The following is a 19,380-nucleotide window of genomic DNA, read 5'->3' on the forward strand; positions in this document are numbered from 1 at the left end:
AAGCATCTGCTTCATGGGGTTGTTTACTGAGCATTTCTTATGTTCAGGCTCCATTCTAAGTGCTTTGCCATATATTAAGTCATTTGATTTTACCCCAAACTCTTTGAGGTAGGTAATATTATTGGTCTCATTTTATCGAAGAGGTAACTGAGGCATAGAGAAGATAAATAGCTTGCCAGGAGTCATGCAGTGGGAGCCTGATTTTTTTTTGAATAGATTTATTGAGATAAAATTCACATGTATACACTTTACTCATTTAAAGTATACAATTCAATGGTTTTTAGCATATTCACAGAGTTGTGTATCCATCACCACAATTAGTGGTGAAACACTTTTATTACTACAAAAAGAAACTGTACTTCCTGAATAATATTCCATTGCATGGATATAGCACATTTTATTTTTCCATTCATCTGTTGGTGAATATTTGGGTTGTTTTCACTTTTTTACTATTATGAATAATGCTGTTATGAACATTCCTGTAGAAATTTTTGTGTGGACATATATTTTCATTTCTCTTGGGCAGATACCTAGGAGTGGAATTGATAGATCGTATGATAACTCTATGATTGTTTGAGGAGCTGCCAGACTATTTTCCAAAGGGACTATGCCATTTTACATTCCCACCAGCTGTGTATGAGGGTTCTAATTTCTCCACATCCTTGCCAGCACTTGTTATTGTCTGTCTTTTTGCTGCTAGCCATCCTAGTGGGTGTGAAGTGCTATTTCACTGTGGTTTCGATTTGCATTTCCCTGATGATATTCGTATAATACTCATTTGACAAGTGAAGAAACTGAGATTAGAAAGGTTAACTAACTTGCTTGCATTATACAGGTAGTGAAGGGTAGAGTTGACATTCAGATTTTGGCTGTTTGACTCTAGAACCTGCATCCTATTGCTTCCACTTTGACTTTGTGTGTGTGTGTGTGTGTGCACAGTAATTTATCATCTTTGTGCTAAACTTGGGAGTAAATAATAGAGTTTCAAATTTACAGGGAAATAGTAAATCGACGGTAAGTTGAAGTAAACTGGTTTCTTAAAAGCTTTTGGTTGAAAGTTAAAAGGAGTTAGTAAGTCCTAGATCTTGTGCTTCTATCATTGTCTTCTGAATAGCATGGATACTGAGGATGGTGTGAGTTGTCATTTGGTGATAATCAACCACTCCCAAGCCTCTCAACTCTTGACCACATTCCTCATTGAGGAATAGAGCAGAAAGACCCTCTTGAGGCTTTATCTAGTCCAGTCTTCTTCTTTTGGTCTGGTGAGTGATTAAATCCCTACTAGCAAAAACCTATCCTACTTTTAAGCGTCTTCAGGTATTAGTTTCCATACTCCCTCTCCTAACCAAATCCTGGCCCCACTGTTGTTAAGCCTATTTTCGTCACTATTATAGATGAGTGTTATTCTTTAAAGTTAATGAAAATCTATATTATTCACTTGTACTCACAGTTTCTTTTCCAGACCTCTTTAGACAAAGAAGTACTATCAGATGTCTGTCTTATGTTTAATATTTAACATACCTGAACATTTTTATTAAAATAAAGATTCTCGACTCTTTTACTTCTGTGAAAGGTGTTTTACAAGCATTTGATATTCATTTAAATATTATTTTTCTGTGGTTTCTTTTCTCTCTTTTATTTTCTATTGAGATATAATCACCTAACATAAACCTCTCTTTTATTTTTAAACACCTTTCTCCTCTAAAATGCAGAGCTTACCAGCACTTTCACAGGTCCTCCCCCAGGCTATGGGGCCAGGATTTGGTAGCTGGTGTTGAGAGAAAACCCTTGGTTGTATCCTTGCCCTGGGACTGTGCCAGGGACAGCTGTCACTCACTGGGACAGAGAGCCCGTTCTGTGATGTCTTATTCAACATTGTGCCTTTTTCCTGCTGTAACCTTAGGCAAACAAGAAACAGAGCCTAAACCTGGGTATAATACTTCAAGTATAGTAGGATCGCTTTTCTGTTTCAATGTTTACTCTTACATGTCTGTGTAATGTTGCTGCTTTTGACTCAATTTATGATTCATGGTGATTTCCAGTTATTTTCTTTTATACTCATATCTGCCGGTTTTATTTTTCTCTCCTAAAGATGACAGTGATAATATTTCCCTGTATTTCACAACTTTGTACTATGCTACATGCTTTATGATATTGTCTCGTTATCTACCTTAATAATCTTGGCAGGAAGATAGTCATTACTTCCATTTTACAAATGAGGAAAGTAAGGCTCAGAGAGATTGCATAAGAGCCGATAGTTAGCATGGCTGTGCTGAAGTCCTGGCCTTTCAAATCTCAAGTCCAATGCTGTTTGTCATTAGTCTTAAGAACTTGACTCTAGTCTTTAATGGATTTCATCTTGTGAAAAAACTATTTTTAGAGAGATAGAGCTATAATGAATTTAGATACTATCTAATTTTTAAAATTTATAATTTTCAAAATTTGTAATACATTAAAATGGTTCAAAAATTATAAAATGGCATACAATGAGAAGTCTCCTTCTTACCCTTGATTCCAGTTGTCCAGTACCCACCCTCTCAAATAGAAAATGAAGATTAGTGGTTATTAATTTCTTCTGTGTTTGTCTAGATACTCTTCTTTGTATATATATATGCAAATACAAATATATAGTCTTCCCCCAACTTTAAAAGAATAATTGGCAGCATTCCAGGCACACTATCTGTATCTTGTATTTTCATGTGGGAGGTCTTTTCATGTCAATGAGATAGAGTTTCCTCATTTGTTTTTACAGTGGCATTTACTTTCAAATAAATGTTATTTCCATTCTTAAGCATATACTCAAGATAACTGAACACTTATGTTCTCACAAAAATTTTTACAGGAATATTCATAGCAGCATTATTCGTAATAGCCAAAAAGTGGAAACAATCCCAGTGTCCATTAATTGATGAAAGGATAAACAAAATATGGTATATCCATACAAAGGAATATTATTTGACAATGGGAAGAAATGAAGTATCAGTATAAGCTACAACATGGATGAACCTTGAAAACATGCTAAATGAAAGAAGCAAGTCATGAAAGACCACATATTGTGTGGTTTCTATTATATGAAATAGCCAGAATAGAAACAGAAAGTTTCTGTTTGTGGTTGCCAGGGGCTGGATGTGGGGGGTGAGGGGGGGAGCGGGGTCAGAGGGAATGAGGAGTGACTGTTAATAGTTATGGGGTTTCCTTTTGGGGTGATGAAAATGTTCTAAAATTAGATAATGATGATGGTTACACAACTCTATGGATTATTAAAATCCACCAAGTTGTAAACTTTAAAAGGATGGATTTGAGGGTACGTGAATTATATCTCAATAAAGCCATTATTAAAAAATTTTATGAAGCTTAACTTTTACTTCCTATCCTTTCAATTGTTTTCCTTATCCATATAAGTCAGTCTCCAATAACAGGACAGTTATAATCTAGAGATTTCTAATTTGTCTCATCACACTCTAAATGAATTGAATTATTTTATTAGCAGGCAGTATCTAATTCTTCTTTAATGTCTGTGGCTTCTCCTGAGCCATTTAGGCACACAGCTCACCTTGGCAGAGTTTTATCCATTCTCTGTCCTTGACTGCACTACTGTTATTTCTGTGAGGAACCATTTCTCAGATTGACTTAGCATAACATCTTCTTTGGGTATCATTTCAATTTAGAACTGTCAGGCTATTTCTTATTGCAGAAGTTATTCACAATTATTAATGAATTCCCAGGTTCCAGCTGAACCAACTCTGTTCCTATCAACATACTGTCTGTTACAAAAATGAATTGTCCTCTCTCCAAGTCTGCCATCTGCCCAGGGTTGCTTCTTACCAGAGCCTGGAGCTGGGCAAATATAGTGCTTTTTTTCTACCTTTCCTCTTGCTGGTGAATACTTTTTAAATGATAATGGCTTTTTCTAAACTCTGTTGCCTCTGGATCTTGTATATTGATCCATTTTTTCTACCTTAAGTGGGAGCAAATGGTAAATTTGAGGAAAAGTTTTAATAAACTGTTCTAGAGTTCCATCTAACAACTATTTTCTTTTTGTATAATCCTCTTAGCTTAAATGTGTGCAGAGAGGTTTTTGGCAGGAATTGAACATTTTGTATTCATTTTGTTGGAAAGGTTTATTTGTTACAATGAAATGTAACAAATAAATGAATGTCAGAAATATATTTCTGACAAATATATTTATCTCATTTATTCATACCTTTTTTGTGTTTATTTTTCAGCTCGCCTACAAGCTTGCGTTCCCCATAACCAGCATGTATGGTTCAATATTTACAGCCTGGAGAATCCTTGAAGTAATGAGAGAAGAGTCTGCAGCAAGTGACTGGTTGGCTTCAGTAGAGTCATTGCTCCCCATTACTACAGTGATCCCTGGGCATGTTTTTCTTCTGCTGGGTCACCTTCTTGTTGAAGATAAAGGACGAAATCTTCATCAAATACTGAAGGTCACTACACAATTAGCCCAAGCAGATTCCTCTCAGGTAAAGCAAGAAAATAATGGAACAGTAATCAGGGTAAAGCTTAACTATTGGAAGTGTAGATTATTCTTACTTCGTGGATGGTTTTTATCAAAGTTTTACATTAGGGGTTTGATAATTTATGAAATTATAGTGTTTCATTTATTTACCCCAGTATCCTTATAAATGTTATTTTTCATGTGTGCCATGAAATGGAAAAGGTTGGGAAGCACTAGAGTGACTATCCAGGTTCATTTATTTATTCAGTAAATGTTAAGAAGCAGTGTGTCAATATGTTATACTTGTGTTGATTATTTCTTGGATAGTTTTGAAAGAAATGAGACAACACTCGGTGTAATTGGGCTGTTAAGATGAATGGTAGGGTGAAATGCTTAAATATAGTTACCCAAATTCGTGCAGAAGAAAAGGCATTAGCATTAATAAGAACTTAGAAGTGGAGTTAAGTCTTTTGAAAAGGACAAAAGAAGTGTCCTAGAAGTAGGAGATACTGTTCTTTTTTTTTTTTTTCTCACTTTTCCTTGTGAAGTGACCATATCATATCATTTCACTGGCCTTTAGCTACAAGATAAAGCAGCCAAAAAGAAAGGACTGAATATTTTGAAAAAGCAAGTTTTCTGATTGTGAGTAGATGCTTGGAGAACATCCAATTGAAATGAGTTAGGATTGTAATCTGTTATTGGTGGAGTGTTTTCTATTTCTTTTATTCCATTGACAAGACTACATGAAATGTATTCGTATTTCATGTGTGTTGGTCCTTTCTCACCTTGTAGAAAGAAGCTATAGTATATGGAAGCAGTCATTGGCTCAAATTGGTGAGGGAGTTGATAATAAAGAAGTCTTAGACGACTCATAAGCAGAAGCTAAGTAAATAGGAAGGTAGGAATAGGAATTTAGAGGCTGTCTTCCACCTGTGTTGTTGGTCACTTAACCTCTGTAGTAGAGTTGGCTGACCTGCAGTATGCTTACCCAAGTATCGTGTCTGTGTGACACCTTGATTTATTGGATGAAGCATACTGTAAGACCTTGTGAGAGAAATATTTGAAAAGTTTGAAAGAGATGTGCCATATGTGAAGTATGTTTTGGTATGATTGTTATTATTATTCTAAGGTATTAATAGAAATTATTTTTAGTAGTACTAATTAATAAGTAGTAATACAAATTTTCAATATCAACTAGTAATGTTATACTAGTGTTAATAATGGTAAGAAAGTGTGCTTTTTAAAAAATGTGGTTATATTACTTCTTACTTATCATGCATTTGGTGGCTCTCCCTTCCCCCTAAGGTGGGTTTTCATCCTTAGTCTCTCACCTGGTTCCCCTTGGGCATGCATTTTCCATTAGTTTTAAGACGTCTAGGGCCATGGAAGACTAATGGAACTAAGTAATCTGAAGAGAACTTGGCCTTGTGAGTACCATTTTAGAGTTAACTGGATACAGATGATGATGTTAAAATAACTGGCTAGTTACCCAAAGCCACAGCAATAAATCAACACTTGAAAAGAACAGTAAGAAACTCTTTTTTTTTTCGTATCAACAAATGCTGTCAGCAGTTACTAATAATCCTTACAGTTTTCTTACCCAGACATCATGAGACTTAGTTTGCAGAAGATACAAGCCTAGGTCAGGCAGTGCTTGGTAAAAGTTAAGTGCCTTTTGTATTCTTGGAGGGAGTGTCTTAGAGTGTTCTGGGGAGAGATCCAAGAATGAGCATCCTGTGTGAATTCCCATGGAAGTCTTGAAAGTTTTAAACACACTGTTTTAGTTTAGAGAGAGGTTTTCATATCATAGTATGTGCTTATAATAAATGGGAGCACCATTTATTTCCTAAATTAGTGTTTTTCCTGAAAATAGCAGTTGATAGACTCATGTGCTTTTTGGTTATGTTTATATAACAGTTTCTGCCTTTCTGATACTGTGAGTAATGTTATTTTCCCACATTTAGATGTAAATCATCCAGGCTGCCTTCAGAGATGCCTGAATGACAACTGAAGCACATGGCTTCATGGCTCATCTACAGTAATGTCCAGTTGGCCTTATTCTTTCCTCTTCGGAGAGCTATTTCCTACCTCTGTGATTTATCCAGGATCTGGTCACATCTGGTGTGAAATCAGTGGTAGTGAATGTTAAACCCAGGCTCTACTGAGTTAATTAAGGGATAATGTGGACCCCAGACCTAAATGAGGACATTTTCTGAACTTTAGTTTATAGCTTTTTTTAAGGGCAATATCAAATCATATTTTGAGCCCTTAGCCAATGATTGACCAACCTGTGTAACATGATTGTGGACAGTTTGGGAATGTCTGAGACTGATATAACCTCCTGAAGAAGAGGTTAATAAGTTTACTTGTTTTTTTTTCTTTTTGCTGAGGAGGATTGTCTCTGAGCTAACATCTGTGCCCATCCTCCTCTATTTTGCATATGGGACATTGCCACAGCATGGCTTGATGAGCAGTGCAAAGGTCTGCGCCCAGGATCTGAACCTGTGAACCTCAGGCTGCTGAAGCAGATGGCGAGAACTTAACCACTACGCCACCGGGCTGGCCCTGAGGTTAATAACTCTTAATCAACAAGTGTTGCTTGACCTCCTATCCCCCCATTTATGTGAGCCCAGCACAGTGACATCTCACTTGTTAGGAATCACATCTGGCCCCATGATCTGCACTGTGTGCCTCTAATACACACTTTATAGGTGACAGCGCTAGTTCTGTACCACTTTCCTCAAAACGTTCCGTATACCTGATTGTATCTTGCTTCTAAGACTCTCAGCCAGAAAACTTACTTTTTCCTCCTCTCTTCCTATCTGTCCCTTCCTTTTTGGTTTTAAGTTTAGTTCTTTGCTAACTTGGACCTTTGCTTCCAGTAATGTCCCACCCATGTTCCCCCTGGCTCCTTGAGAAGAAAGGATATTACTCACCTCTTTAAATCTTCTCTCATATCTGTTAGCTTGGCTATATTATATTAGTTACATCATCAGCTAATTATTATAATTATTTAATATATTAAATATATAGTAATAATTTATTATATGGCTATATTATTAACTATAGCTTCCCTATAGCTGTTGGTATTGAGCTTTCTCCATCTGAAGCATTATATACTACAGAATAATAGAGATGTTGGAGGAAGCTGTTTTTCACATAGCTGTGTGATTCCACAAAAGGCTTATATGAATTGTTAGATGCTTAATGCTGTGTCTTATAAGTATATGTAGAGAGAACACCTGACAAAAGATTGATTATATTCTCTTTTGGAAATCAAGGCTACTTGTTAGTGATTTTAAAACCTGAGAAAATGTGTTTTCTTCTTATGTTTCTACCTATACTGTTAAGAGTTTATGGCAAGATTAAATACTTAGGCATCTGAATTAAACTTTAACCACAAAGATGAGTAATTTTTAGATAGTTGGAGTTGGTTTAAAATAAAATCTTATAGCTTAGTATCTGAACTTCAATGGAATAACTCTAAGTACTACATGTAAGGTATATCAATTTCTTTTGGACTGATTTATAAAGTGAAATATGCCAAAGAGGAAAAGTTTCTAAACTTTGACTTGAGAGAATCACAAGTTCCTTCTTAAAACCTACCCTCATGAGGAGCTTAATGAATTAAGTTTTGTGAAACTCAATGCCTCTTTTTTTTTTTTTTTTTTTTTGTGAGGAAGATCAGCCCTGAGCTAACATCCATGCCAACCCTCCTCTTTTTGCTGAGGAAGACCGGCCCTGAGCTAACATCTATTGCCAATCCTCCTCCTTTGTTTTCCCTTTTCCTCCCCAAAGGCCCAGTAGATAGTTGTATGTCATAGTTGCACATGCTGCTAGTTGCTGTATGTGGGACGCTGCCTCAGCATGGCCGGGCAGGCAGTGCGTTGGTGTGCGCCCGGGATCCGAACCTGGGCCACCAGTAGTGGAGTGTGCGCACTCAACCACTAAGCCACAATGCCTCTTTCAAACCTTAGTACTTGCTTACTTTTCTCTTGTTTGGAAGTGGGGATAGAGTTGTGTTTTTTGTTTGTTTGATTTTGTTTTGTTTTTACTTGTATTTTACAACTCTGAGGTCTTTTACTTCCTTTTTACATTTTGGTTATGAAGTCTAGCTAAAGGTCTTGCTTAATGGCAACAATTATAATATTTGATAATTTAATTTTATCCTTTGTAATGTTTCAGGGCTTAATTTTTTTGTGTTTGTAAAAGTGTACACACTTTTTAGCAATTTGAAATCACTTTTGTGGCTAGGTTCATGGCCCATGAATTGCTGGTCTTTTAAAAGTCATGTATATCAAGTAGTAAAAAGTTGACTTTCAGGGCAGAATCCTGTGATAGTTTTTATGGGTCGTAAGCCATATTTTAACATGGAAAATGAATAGGAAATGTGTGAAATTTAATGGCCTGTAAGTTACTGCTGTGAGAAAAGGAGAAAATGTATTCTATCAAAGAACTTACACAAAGAGTCTTTGGACACTTTGCACTCTGTTCTATTGTCAGTGAGTTCTATGAATTGCTACCCCCTGAAGTCAGTCTGCTTCCTGTGTTCTTCACACCAGCAAAAAGAAGCCAGAATGTACAGTACTTTTAAAAAAGAGCTTTACAGATAAGAAATGCTGTACTACTATTCCCTTGTAGCCATAGCATCGATTATGCCTAGAGCAAAATTGAGATAAGCCTGTCAGCATGAAGCAATTAGACAAAGAGAAACCCAGACCTAAATACAAGGTCAAGTATCTGTTCCAGCCTGTGGCAGTATGTTTATTTCTTCTTTATAAACCCCACATGGTTATCTGTGGAATAAAATGTTTTTAACTGGCATTTGAACCTTTTCATGTTTTTCTGTTTTTTTTTGCATGAAGCCTAGAATTTATACTCAGGGAAGCAGTTCTATGTCAATTTCTTGCCTTTCCTGAGTGTTAATATTGGGCTGAGTTTCTTCTGAGGAGTCTACAGATTATAAATAGCTTAAAATTCTCATTGAAAGAATTGTTTGTGATTTTTAGTTCAGTCCTACATCACTGTGACATTCACTAGCTTACTAATATACTGAAACAAAAGGCATTTGTCTTGTTACGTCGCTGAGCATGGTATCAGAAAGGATGGGAGTGGAATTTGATGAGGATGGGGCCCAGAACTGCATTTAGAACAGCAGAGTCTGTCTGCTCCCAGTTGAATATCAGGTAGAAGTAGCTTTGTCTTCTGGTTAAAAGTCTCTGAGGGAGCTACCTGCTTGGGATGGACTTCTAGTGTTGGTGAAGGACTCAGAGGGGAATCAGCAGATTTGGTAACTTTGAATTTCATAACATGCATGCGGAATTCTCCTCAAGGGGAAAATAGAATTTTTCCACCATTGCCGGACTAAAATTTTCTTATTCAGTCCGTGGACAGGGAAGGAAGAAGAAGGTATTGGTCCTCTGCCTACTTCCATCATGACCAGATACCCTAGTGAAGCTGCCAGTTGACATCCCTTACCATTCATTCCTCAGCCCTTTCATAGTTAGCCCTTCAAATCGGAGGAGAGTCTTATTTAAGGAAGCATTTCTTTACAAACTATAGAAACAACCCATGCCAGCTCCCTACAACCAACTTGGCCTTGGTTCATAAATATAAATGGATAATCAAGGCTCACCAGACTTCTGAGAAAATTTAGCAGCATGACTAACCAGAGCATCTGTTTCCAGAAGAAAGGGAACTCAGGGAGCAGAAGATAATGCAAAAATAATCCAAGTCCTGAGAGATGTTGGAAAGATATTATGTATATGTTTGTTTATTAAATAAAAAAATACTGCTGTGAGAAAGAAGAAATTCAAGAACAAGTGATTTTAGAAATTAAAAACACGATTGCCACAGTATATAAATGGCAGCTGATTAGTGATTTATAGAATGTTCAAGTAAATATTTCGGAATATAGAGCAAAAAAGTGAAAGTTGAGACAGTTAGGACGTTGAGGGTCAATATTGGATTTTAACATCTTCCTGTAGGAATTCCAGTTGGAGCAAACAGAAAACGAAGGAGAGAAACTTGAAACATGACAGAAAACTATTTCCTGAGCTGAAAAAAGACACAAGGGTACAGATTGTTTGGACCCTCTGAAAGCCAAGTAGCACAAGTGAGAGTAGCTCAATACCTAAATTTGTCCCCAGAACTTCAAGGATAAAGTCATAAGAGATTTCAGAGAAAAGTGGGAAAAGAAAAACTTACTAAAAATTAGAATGACCCTAGATTTCTTACTAGCAGCACACTGGGTACTGAAATACATTGGAGTATTGTCTTCCAATTTCTTGGGGAAAATCACTTTGTACCTGCCATATTTGTTCCCATTATTCTACCTTTTATTTTTATTTATTTATTTATTTTGTGAGGAAGATCAGCCCTGAGCTAACATCCGATGCCAATGCTCCTCTTTTTGCCGAGGAAGACTGGCCCTGGGCTAACATCCGTGCCTGTCTTCCTCCACTTTATATGGGACGCTGCCACAGCATGGCTTGACAAGCGGTGTGTCGGTGTGCGCCTGGGATCCGAACATGCAAAGCCTTGGGTTGCTGAAGTGAAGCGTGTGCACTTAATCTCTGTGCCACCGGGCTGGCCCCCATTATTCTATCTTTTAATGAGTGATGGTAATAAAGGCTTTTTTAGATGTGCAAGAATTCAAGAACATTTCTTGCTTACTGATTTTTTGGGGGATAAAAACCCTCAAGGATGTGTTCTAGCAAAACTGAAAATGAATTCAAGAAATCATAGAGAAGAAATGGTGAATGGTTGAATGGTGATCAATAAATCCAGTAAATCTTATGGTTAATTTAAAATAATTGTTTATTTAAAATATGAAAAATAACTACCTAAAACTAAAGTCCAAGCTTTAAAACTTAGGAAGTGATAGGGGTAGATAGTGGGAATGCAATAGTATGTAGAGTGAGAGCATGCTTCGGGTGGAATTTTGCTTGGAAACTGAGTAGTTCTGGATGTTAGTAGAAAAATAAGTTTAAATATGTATTTAAACCCTTATTAGTCATAATTAGTGATTTATAATTTCCAAGTAATTAATATAACATAGGGAAAAAAGAAATTAAACCTAAAAAGGATGGCAAATATTAAGATAAAATAAGATGGTAGGAATAATTCCAAGTATACCAGTTATTACAATTACTGTGAATGAGTTAAATCCCTTATCAAAAGAAAGGCTCATATTGGGTTAAAAAAAATGCAGTTCTATACTATTTCTAAGAGACAAACAAAACAAGTGACACAAGTTGAAAATTAAATCGTGAAAATGAAAAGCTAGGCAGATCGTTAGGAAGAAGATCATAAGAAGATACAAGATGTGGTAATATTATCATCCAAGGTAGGTAATATAAAATTGTAGGTAAAAACCTTACACAGGGCAAAGAGGGATATTTTATACTGAGATAGGTAGAATCCCAAGTTGGATTTAATTTAGAAGCAGTTCCATTGAAGTTAGGAACCAGAAAAATATTTCTGATGTTAATTTTACTATTTTTCTGGAGGTCTGGTTATTGTTAATTCAAGAAAAATAAATAAGTTATAAAAGTATCATAAAGGAAAAACTCAAAGTTCTAATATTTACAGACAATTAGAAAATACAAGAGAATTCACTGAAAGCTGTTGCTTTTAGAATGGATAAGAGAGTTCAATATGGTGACAGAGGTAAGATCAATATGCAGAACCAATTGATTTTCTTTACAAAAACAATAAATTAGAAAACATTGGCAGTATATGGGAGAGATATAATTTATAAACAGCATAGAAACTATAACTTGAAATACTATAAATGTATAAAAACTGTGTGATATAATTTATAAAACTTTACCAAAATACATATTATGGCTTCTGGTACAATACTTTAGAAGTGGAATTCATGTTATAAATATTTATCATTGATTGATTTGAGGTTTAATGATCTTAGGATTGTAAGACATTTAATTTTGTTTTTTTCCATTAATTACTTTTACTTGACATATGCGTTCTGATTCGTTACCATAAGTTCAGTGCAGAAAGATATTCAATTAATCAGTTTCACATATAGTGCTCCAGGTTCAAAAGTAGAGTTTGTCATGTTTGCCAGCTTGATGGCGTTGGCATTCTGAGCTCTGTTGAATGAGTCAGTTATAGGCTTTTTGATAACCTGGCTGATGTTGGAATAAATTGTTTCTTTTATTATTCTTAATTTCTAGTGCTAAATAAGTTTAAATGTAGATTACTCATTTAGAAGCTATACTATCTTCTTGAACAAAGTAATACCTAATAAAAATAGCCAACATTTACATTATATTATTACATTAGTATATACTAGTCACTATTCTAACCACTTTATTTACATATATTAACTAACTCATTGAGTACTCACGAACAGCTCTTTGAGGTTGGTACCACTACTATTTAGGAACTGAGGCACAGAGTTTGATTAACTTTCCCAAAGTCACACAGCTAGTAATTGGCGAAGTCAGGATTTGAACCCAGCACATATGGTTCCAGAATCTGTGATCTTACCCGGTATGCTATACTGTCTCTACCACTTTTAGTTAAAACATTAAAAAAATTTTTTTGAGTGCTCGCTTCGGCAGCACATATACTAAAATTGGAACGATACAGAGAAGATTAGCATGGCCCCTGCGCAAGGATGACACGCAAATTCGTGAAGCGTTCCATATTTTAAAAAAAAAAAAAAAAAAAAAATTTTTTTTGAAAGAGTAAACAAGGTTCACTAGCTTTACATTTTTTAGATTGTCCCAGTCAGTTGTAGAGATAATTAAATGCTTAGAGAGGAACCTCAACATTTGTTTGAAATCTGGCCAGATCTTCAATCTTGTGTGATTATTTTTGCCTCTATCATGCTAGTTTCCATTGGCCCTTCTCTAAAAGGGCAAATCAGATTAGCCAGATATTTATACCTAAATAGAACACGTATACACAGTGTCATGATTCATGTAAGCACATATCAAGAGAAAGAGATTGAGAAGGTCTAAGTGAATCAGCATCAGCAGGCATGCTTGCGATTGGAATTATTGCTTAACAGTCAACAATTATTCTTTTATACTTTTTTGGTTGTAATCCTAATTGGGAGATTCTGAAATCTAATCAAAGACGGGAATATTTTATAGTGAACAAAAAAAGTAGGTTGTGGTAGTCTCTTTATTTTGAAAAATAATGTTTATAAAATGTTGAGAAAATCACACCTTCGTTGTTAGGTTTGAAACATTTAAAAGGATGGCAAGATAGACAATTTAGTATCTTGAAAGGACATGAAAGAATCAGTTATTCAGTAAATAGTCCTGGAGAACTTGTTTGGGATGCACATTTTAATTGGAACTTGGGATACAAAGACAGTTATTGGAGAACTCACAGTGCATAGGGAAGACAGCAGTATACAACCAGAATACCCAGTGATAAGTGCTATGCTGCAGGGAAGCACAGGGTTGTATGAGCCCAAAAAGGGGCAGCTAAGTCATAATAGGAAGACTGCCTGGAGTAGGTGATTCATGAGCTAAATCTTGCTGGACAAATACAAGTTAAAAAAGAACATCTTTGAGATGAACTAGAAGAAGCATGTTGCCTGTTTCTATTACACATGAAGTGTTACTTTTTATATTTGACATCTATATGATCCTCTTGGAGTACTCTTGTTGGGCAAACAGTGGAATAAATACATTTCTGAAGGTTGTGGAATAGTTCTTTACTTTGTGAACCACAGGTTCACCAGCAGTAATTTTCTTTTATATTTCAGATTTCATTTTCTTGTTGGGGAGTGAAGGAAAGCCATTGATACTTAGTCGGAATTATAGCTACTAGCTGATAGATGTAATTGACATGATAGACCACGCTTTGGTGGATTTGGTGGGAACGATCTATTCCAGAATTCTTAAAGTTGGACAGCTATGTTAACTCCATTATCAGAAGTCTTGAGACTTATACTGTCCCTTTGTCTTTTCAGTGTACTGGACTTCTACCCCACCAGTGACAATTGTTGAGTTTTTGATGATAGTATAATAGACAATTTGGCAAGTTTTTAGGACAGTTTATGTAATGAAATTGGGCATCCTGAAATCAGTTTATTTCGAATGGGTAGACATGGTTACAAACTCAGTGGAGCCAGACAAGTAGTTAAGTGACTTGGGATGATTTCTATGTCAGGCTTCTTAGTGTATCGATTGGGCTTTCGGAGGCCTGTATGCTGTCATCCTTGTTTATTAGCATTCTTGTGGTAGAGGACCATGTTTGTATTTAAGATGATTTATGTATTTTTTTTCACTATCTAAAGAAAATGAGCATATAAAAATATATGTAACCTGAGTTTATCATATCACAGAGTCAAACAGCACTAAAGATGAATGAGATGAGTAAGGACAAATTAGCATTTTGAAGTCTCCTATAGTATTCTTTTCTTTTTTTTTGTGAGGAAGATCAGCCCTGAGCTAACATCTGATGCCAAGCCTCTTCTTTTTTTTCTTTTTTTTCGCTGAGAAAGATTGGCCCTGGGCTAACATCCGTGCCCATCTTCCTCTACTTTATATGGGACGCTGCCACAGCATGGCTCGACAAGCGGTGTTTTGGTGCGTGCCCGGGATCTGAACCTGCGAACCCTGCGCCGCCGAAGCGGATCGTGCGCACTTAACCACTGTGCCGGCCCCCTGTCCTATAGTATTCTTGAATTTAAGCTGTCTTGAAAGGAAATTCTTAGTAGATTACAAATAGAATTCATAAAAGGAATTCCTCAAGACAACTGTGTCTTGCTTATTTTTGCGTCCTAGTAACTTCGGACAGTTCCTGGGCTTTGATATCTGTCTTGTTGCCTGAATCAATTAACACAGAAAAATATTAGTATGTACTCACATCCTAGAACAAATAAACTATTTTTCAATATTGTCATGTGTTATCCAGACTAACAGAGGGAACAGTGTGGAGTCCAGGGACAAGGTTTAGGTTAGGTTAGAGTACAGTAAATCTTATTAAATGAAATCCTATTAATTTAGGGTTCAGGGTAATTTGATGTAACCTGAGTTAAAACATGAGCTGATGTTGAAGCTACTGTATTTAGGCAGTTTGAGTTTGCTCATTTGCATTAGTACAGTGAATGTGCCAATTTAAAATGACCAAATTATTCATTAAGACGTATCAGCAGGGACTGGTGCTTGGCAACACTTGGCTAATTAGTTTGTTACAGTACATACATAAAAGTAATCGAATTTTATTTCTTTAACATTTTTCTCTAATCCAGTCTTGCCTACCTTCACTGTTTCCAGTAGTCTGAATTAGTAGTAGTGATAATTATACTGGTGGCGTTTTACTCATGTGTATTTAGTTGTCAAATTGTATTCAGTTTTTAATGGTGCAACTTGATCTGCATTAAGAGGAATTATCATGGAATTATCATTCAGCTTGAAATACTGTTTTTATTAGGTCCCATTTTATTTATCAAGCATTTTCAAGGCATTGATTTACTCATTCAACATGTATATTACAAGCCTCCTATATGGCAGGTTCTGGGAATACTAAGATGAAAGGATGTAGTCTTTGTTTTTAGGAATCATAGAGCTTAGTGAGTTGACAGAGGCATTACAAATTACTGTTCAGTACAAGATGGCATTTGCCATTGTGGAGGTATATAAGTGTCCCTGGAACATACATGACGAGGCCCACAAGTTTCCCTGATGCAGGTTTGGAAAGGGAAGGCATTCTAGGCAGGATGAAGAACATGTGCAAAGACACAAATGTGTAGCAGGTCACAGTGGGATAACAAGACTGCAAGTAGTACTATATTAAACTGGAATATTTAAGGTGAGGGAAATTGATCCTGGAGTGGATACTGGGCAAGTATTTGGCAGCAAGATCCCAAAGAGCCTTGCAGTCAGACAGGAGAAGAGAATTTATCTAAAGTATTGAGGTAATCAGATATAAATTAGATAAAATAGGATGTTAGAAGTTTTGGTGGGACCTTGAGATACCAAAATGAGTTTTGAGACAGAATACCCAGTAGAACGTGCAGAGTGGTAAGAATAAACCTAGATGTCTGAGTACTACTACAATTTTTAACCCCTCACTCTTATTGAGGGTCTGGAAGTTAGGAAATAAGAGGATAGGTCAAGAGAAGAGGGAGGATTCTTGGAGAAAGTTGCTGGAGTGCTGAGTCCCACAAGTGCCAGCCCTTTATCTCAAGCTAGTGACAGAGGCTTCATTGGAACCCCACCCCCCCCATCCAGCTTGATGTGTATCCCTTACAGTTGGGGTGAGCAGATGTATGCCGTGGGTTGGTGACTGCCCAAAAAATCTAAAGGGAGTGATGGGCTGGCTAGCTGTTGTGACAGTGGAAGTGAAGAAGGGAGCACTGCAATGTACAGATTGGCTTGTGTGCCTAGAATTTCTCAAAGCTAAAGATGTGTTAGAGTTTCCTGTGGACAAATTGTGAGCAGCGTGGGCAAGAGGACTTCAGTGGAATTGTCTCATCTCATCTTACAGGCCTGCTTAGAGGGGAATACAGGCCTCTGCGGAAGGAAGCAGGATTCCTAGAGGAGGTGGGACAGTCAAACTAGAAGAGAGCATCTTACCTGCATCAAAATCTAAAGAGAACTTAGGGCCGGCCCCGTGGCTTAGCGGTTAAGTGCGTGCGCTCCGCTGCTGGCGGCCTGGGTTCGGATCCCGGGCGCGCACCGACGCACCGCTTCTCCGGCCATGTTGAGGCCGTGTCCCACATACAGCAACTAGAAGGATGTGCAGCTATGACATACAACTATCTACTGGGGCTTTGGGGGGGGGAAATAAATAAATAAATAAAAATCTTAAAAATAAATAAATAAATAAAGAGAACTTAATCTTGCAGGTTTGGGCTGCTTGCCTTGGAGCAGTAGGTGAATGCCTTTGGGGCATGTGAGCTGTAAAGACACTCCTAGCTCAGCAGCAGAGGAGTGTTGATACTACTCCTCAGAGCAGCCTGCCCAGATTCAGAGATGGAAGGGGGAAGCCACACCTATCAGCATCAATTAAAGGTAGTAAGGTTAAGGGAACCCCGGAGAATTCCTCCAACTGTCACTCTAGCCCTTTGCTGCAGAGATTCTGGATTAAACTTTCCTAATCTCATCAGCAAGGCAGTAAGAAATGTGTAGATGTTCTTAGGTTTAGGCTTCTGTGGGCATTGAATGATGCGGAACCCTTTATTGTGGCAGATTGTGAGATGGTTGGTTCATTTCACACCTTTTCCTTTGGTTTCCACTTTTAAATTTTTTGTTCTTTGCCAAGGTTTATAAATGGAGGTCTCAAAATTCACTTTATCTAAAGCTTTTCTCCGTAATGTCGTGTTGTCCTTATAATTAATGGTGCACTGCCGAAATGTTGTGAAGCATAAAAGTAATTGCAATAACCAGTTATGCCCGTTCTGTCCCTTTTCATGTTTTTTCTCCTTTGAGACATTAGTGGAATTTCATTTAAACCATGTAAAAATGAGGAGCCTTATACATATTTCTGTTGCCTGGTGGAGAATTCTTGGTACCTGTTTTAAAGTGCTTAGTGAGCATTTGATGAGTTCTTAGTTATTTTTTGAAGCCAGAGAGGATTCAGGCAATGGTTTGCAAAATCGCTCAAGAAAGTCCTGGAATTGTTTTTAAAACAGCAGAAAAATGAAGAATCATGCATGTATCTATTAGGTTGTCTTAAATCAAACCCTAGCTGAAGCTGTAGTGACCCATGCTGTTCATGAAAGACTTAATACAGTCCTTCTAATTGGATGAATTGTCTTGTTGTGCAAAAACTGTTATTACATTGTGTGTGAAACCAACCATGCTGCAGGGGGAAAAATTAAATCGCCTGACTGAGAGGTCACCTGTGAATAGTAACACAAGATCTATTACCGTTATTATAGACTCTGGAGGACGTTCACCCTTTTATGGTCTTTCAACTGCTGGAATGAAATACTTTAGTGGTAAATGACACCCTTCTGGGAAATCCTGCTAAAGATTCATTCTTTGGTGTTTGTACCGTTAAAAAAGGGGGAGGGGCCTCCGGGGGAAAAAATCACCTTGTTCCTTTCAGATCACTTAAAAAATTTACTTATTTTGATTTGGTGTGATGACAGTTGCCTTTAAATGTTCCTCATTACACCATTCTTAATGTGGATCTATTAGTAGACATCTTTCGTAACATGTCGTGCACATTCTGTGATCTTTTCCGTAGGGAAATTCATGATGGCATGAAAGCTCAGAGGCCAGAGTGTATGCGCTTTATGTCAAAATCTGGATCAACCACTTTAAAATACATGAAGTGAAAAGTCTATCTGCGTATATTATTTATTTTCTTTTAAGGATCTTTGAGTGTAATATAAGGCAGATTATATGAGTATACATTTTAGTTCTGCCTGACAACCATGCTGAGCAGTAAATATTTTAAGAAATATTTTCAGAAGTAAATGAATAGTTATTGATCTGAGGTGAAGCTTTATAACACAGTTATTAAATTGGGAACCAGAGTTCCTTTCCAGTGGATTACATTCATTATAAATTGTCAATCCATTTGTTACAGTTTATTACCACTCTGGAATTTTCTGCCTTTTTGCTATTTTGCTATATGGTTGAGATTAGTTTTTCTGGGGATAAGAAAGAAATAAGAATAGCTATCAATAGCATTGCAAATAATTTGGGTAAATTTTTTGTTAATTTTGAAGTCAAATAACTGACTTTTTCCTCTTCCCATTATTTGCTTTCAGTGTCTTTTTTTTTTTTTCTTTCTTCTAAAGCTTCCTTACTTTATTACCCAAAAGATATGGAACTGTTAGAGTGATGTGAATAGGCATATAAATTCTGTTGGGTTTCTCAGTGCCTGCTTTTGTTACAGGTATTTTGATGGGTTCATTAAAACCTATCTGTTGAAATGGGGGTTGGTAAGAAGGAGGAATAGAAGAAAGGGAATACATT

General features: G+C 36.6%; 1 protein-coding gene and 2 non-coding genes across 4 annotated transcripts in view; all 3 read left to right on the forward strand.

The window, feature by feature from the left end:
• Nucleotides 1-19,380, forward strand: part of FOCAD (focadhesin) — a 291,760-nt gene that overhangs the window by 93,453 nt on the left and 178,927 nt on the right. For both annotated transcript variants that reach the window (XM_014792384.2, XM_087444678.1), the window contains exon 11: nucleotides 4,227-4,484. In XM_014792384.2, coding sequence (XP_014647870.1) covers nucleotides 4,227-4,484 — 258 coding nt within the window. The remainder of the gene's footprint in view (nucleotides 1-4,226; nucleotides 4,485-19,380) is intronic.
• On the forward strand, nucleotides 1,719-1,847 carry LOC147914409 (small nucleolar RNA SNORA30/SNORA37 family). Its single transcript, XR_015555499.1, has one exon. It is a non-coding gene; the product is annotated as a small nucleolar RNA SNORA30/SNORA37 family (small nucleolar RNA).
• LOC147914410 (U6 spliceosomal RNA) lies at nucleotides 13,032-13,138 on the forward strand. Its single transcript, XR_015555501.1, has one exon. It is a non-coding gene; the product is annotated as a U6 spliceosomal RNA (small nuclear RNA).

Source organism: Ceratotherium simum, chromosome 20, assembly GCF_057802395.1.
Source record: "Ceratotherium simum simum isolate JZ-2026a chromosome 20, ASM5780239v1, whole genome shotgun sequence".
Classification (NCBI taxonomy): Eukaryota; Metazoa; Chordata; class Mammalia; order Perissodactyla; family Rhinocerotidae; genus Ceratotherium; species Ceratotherium simum.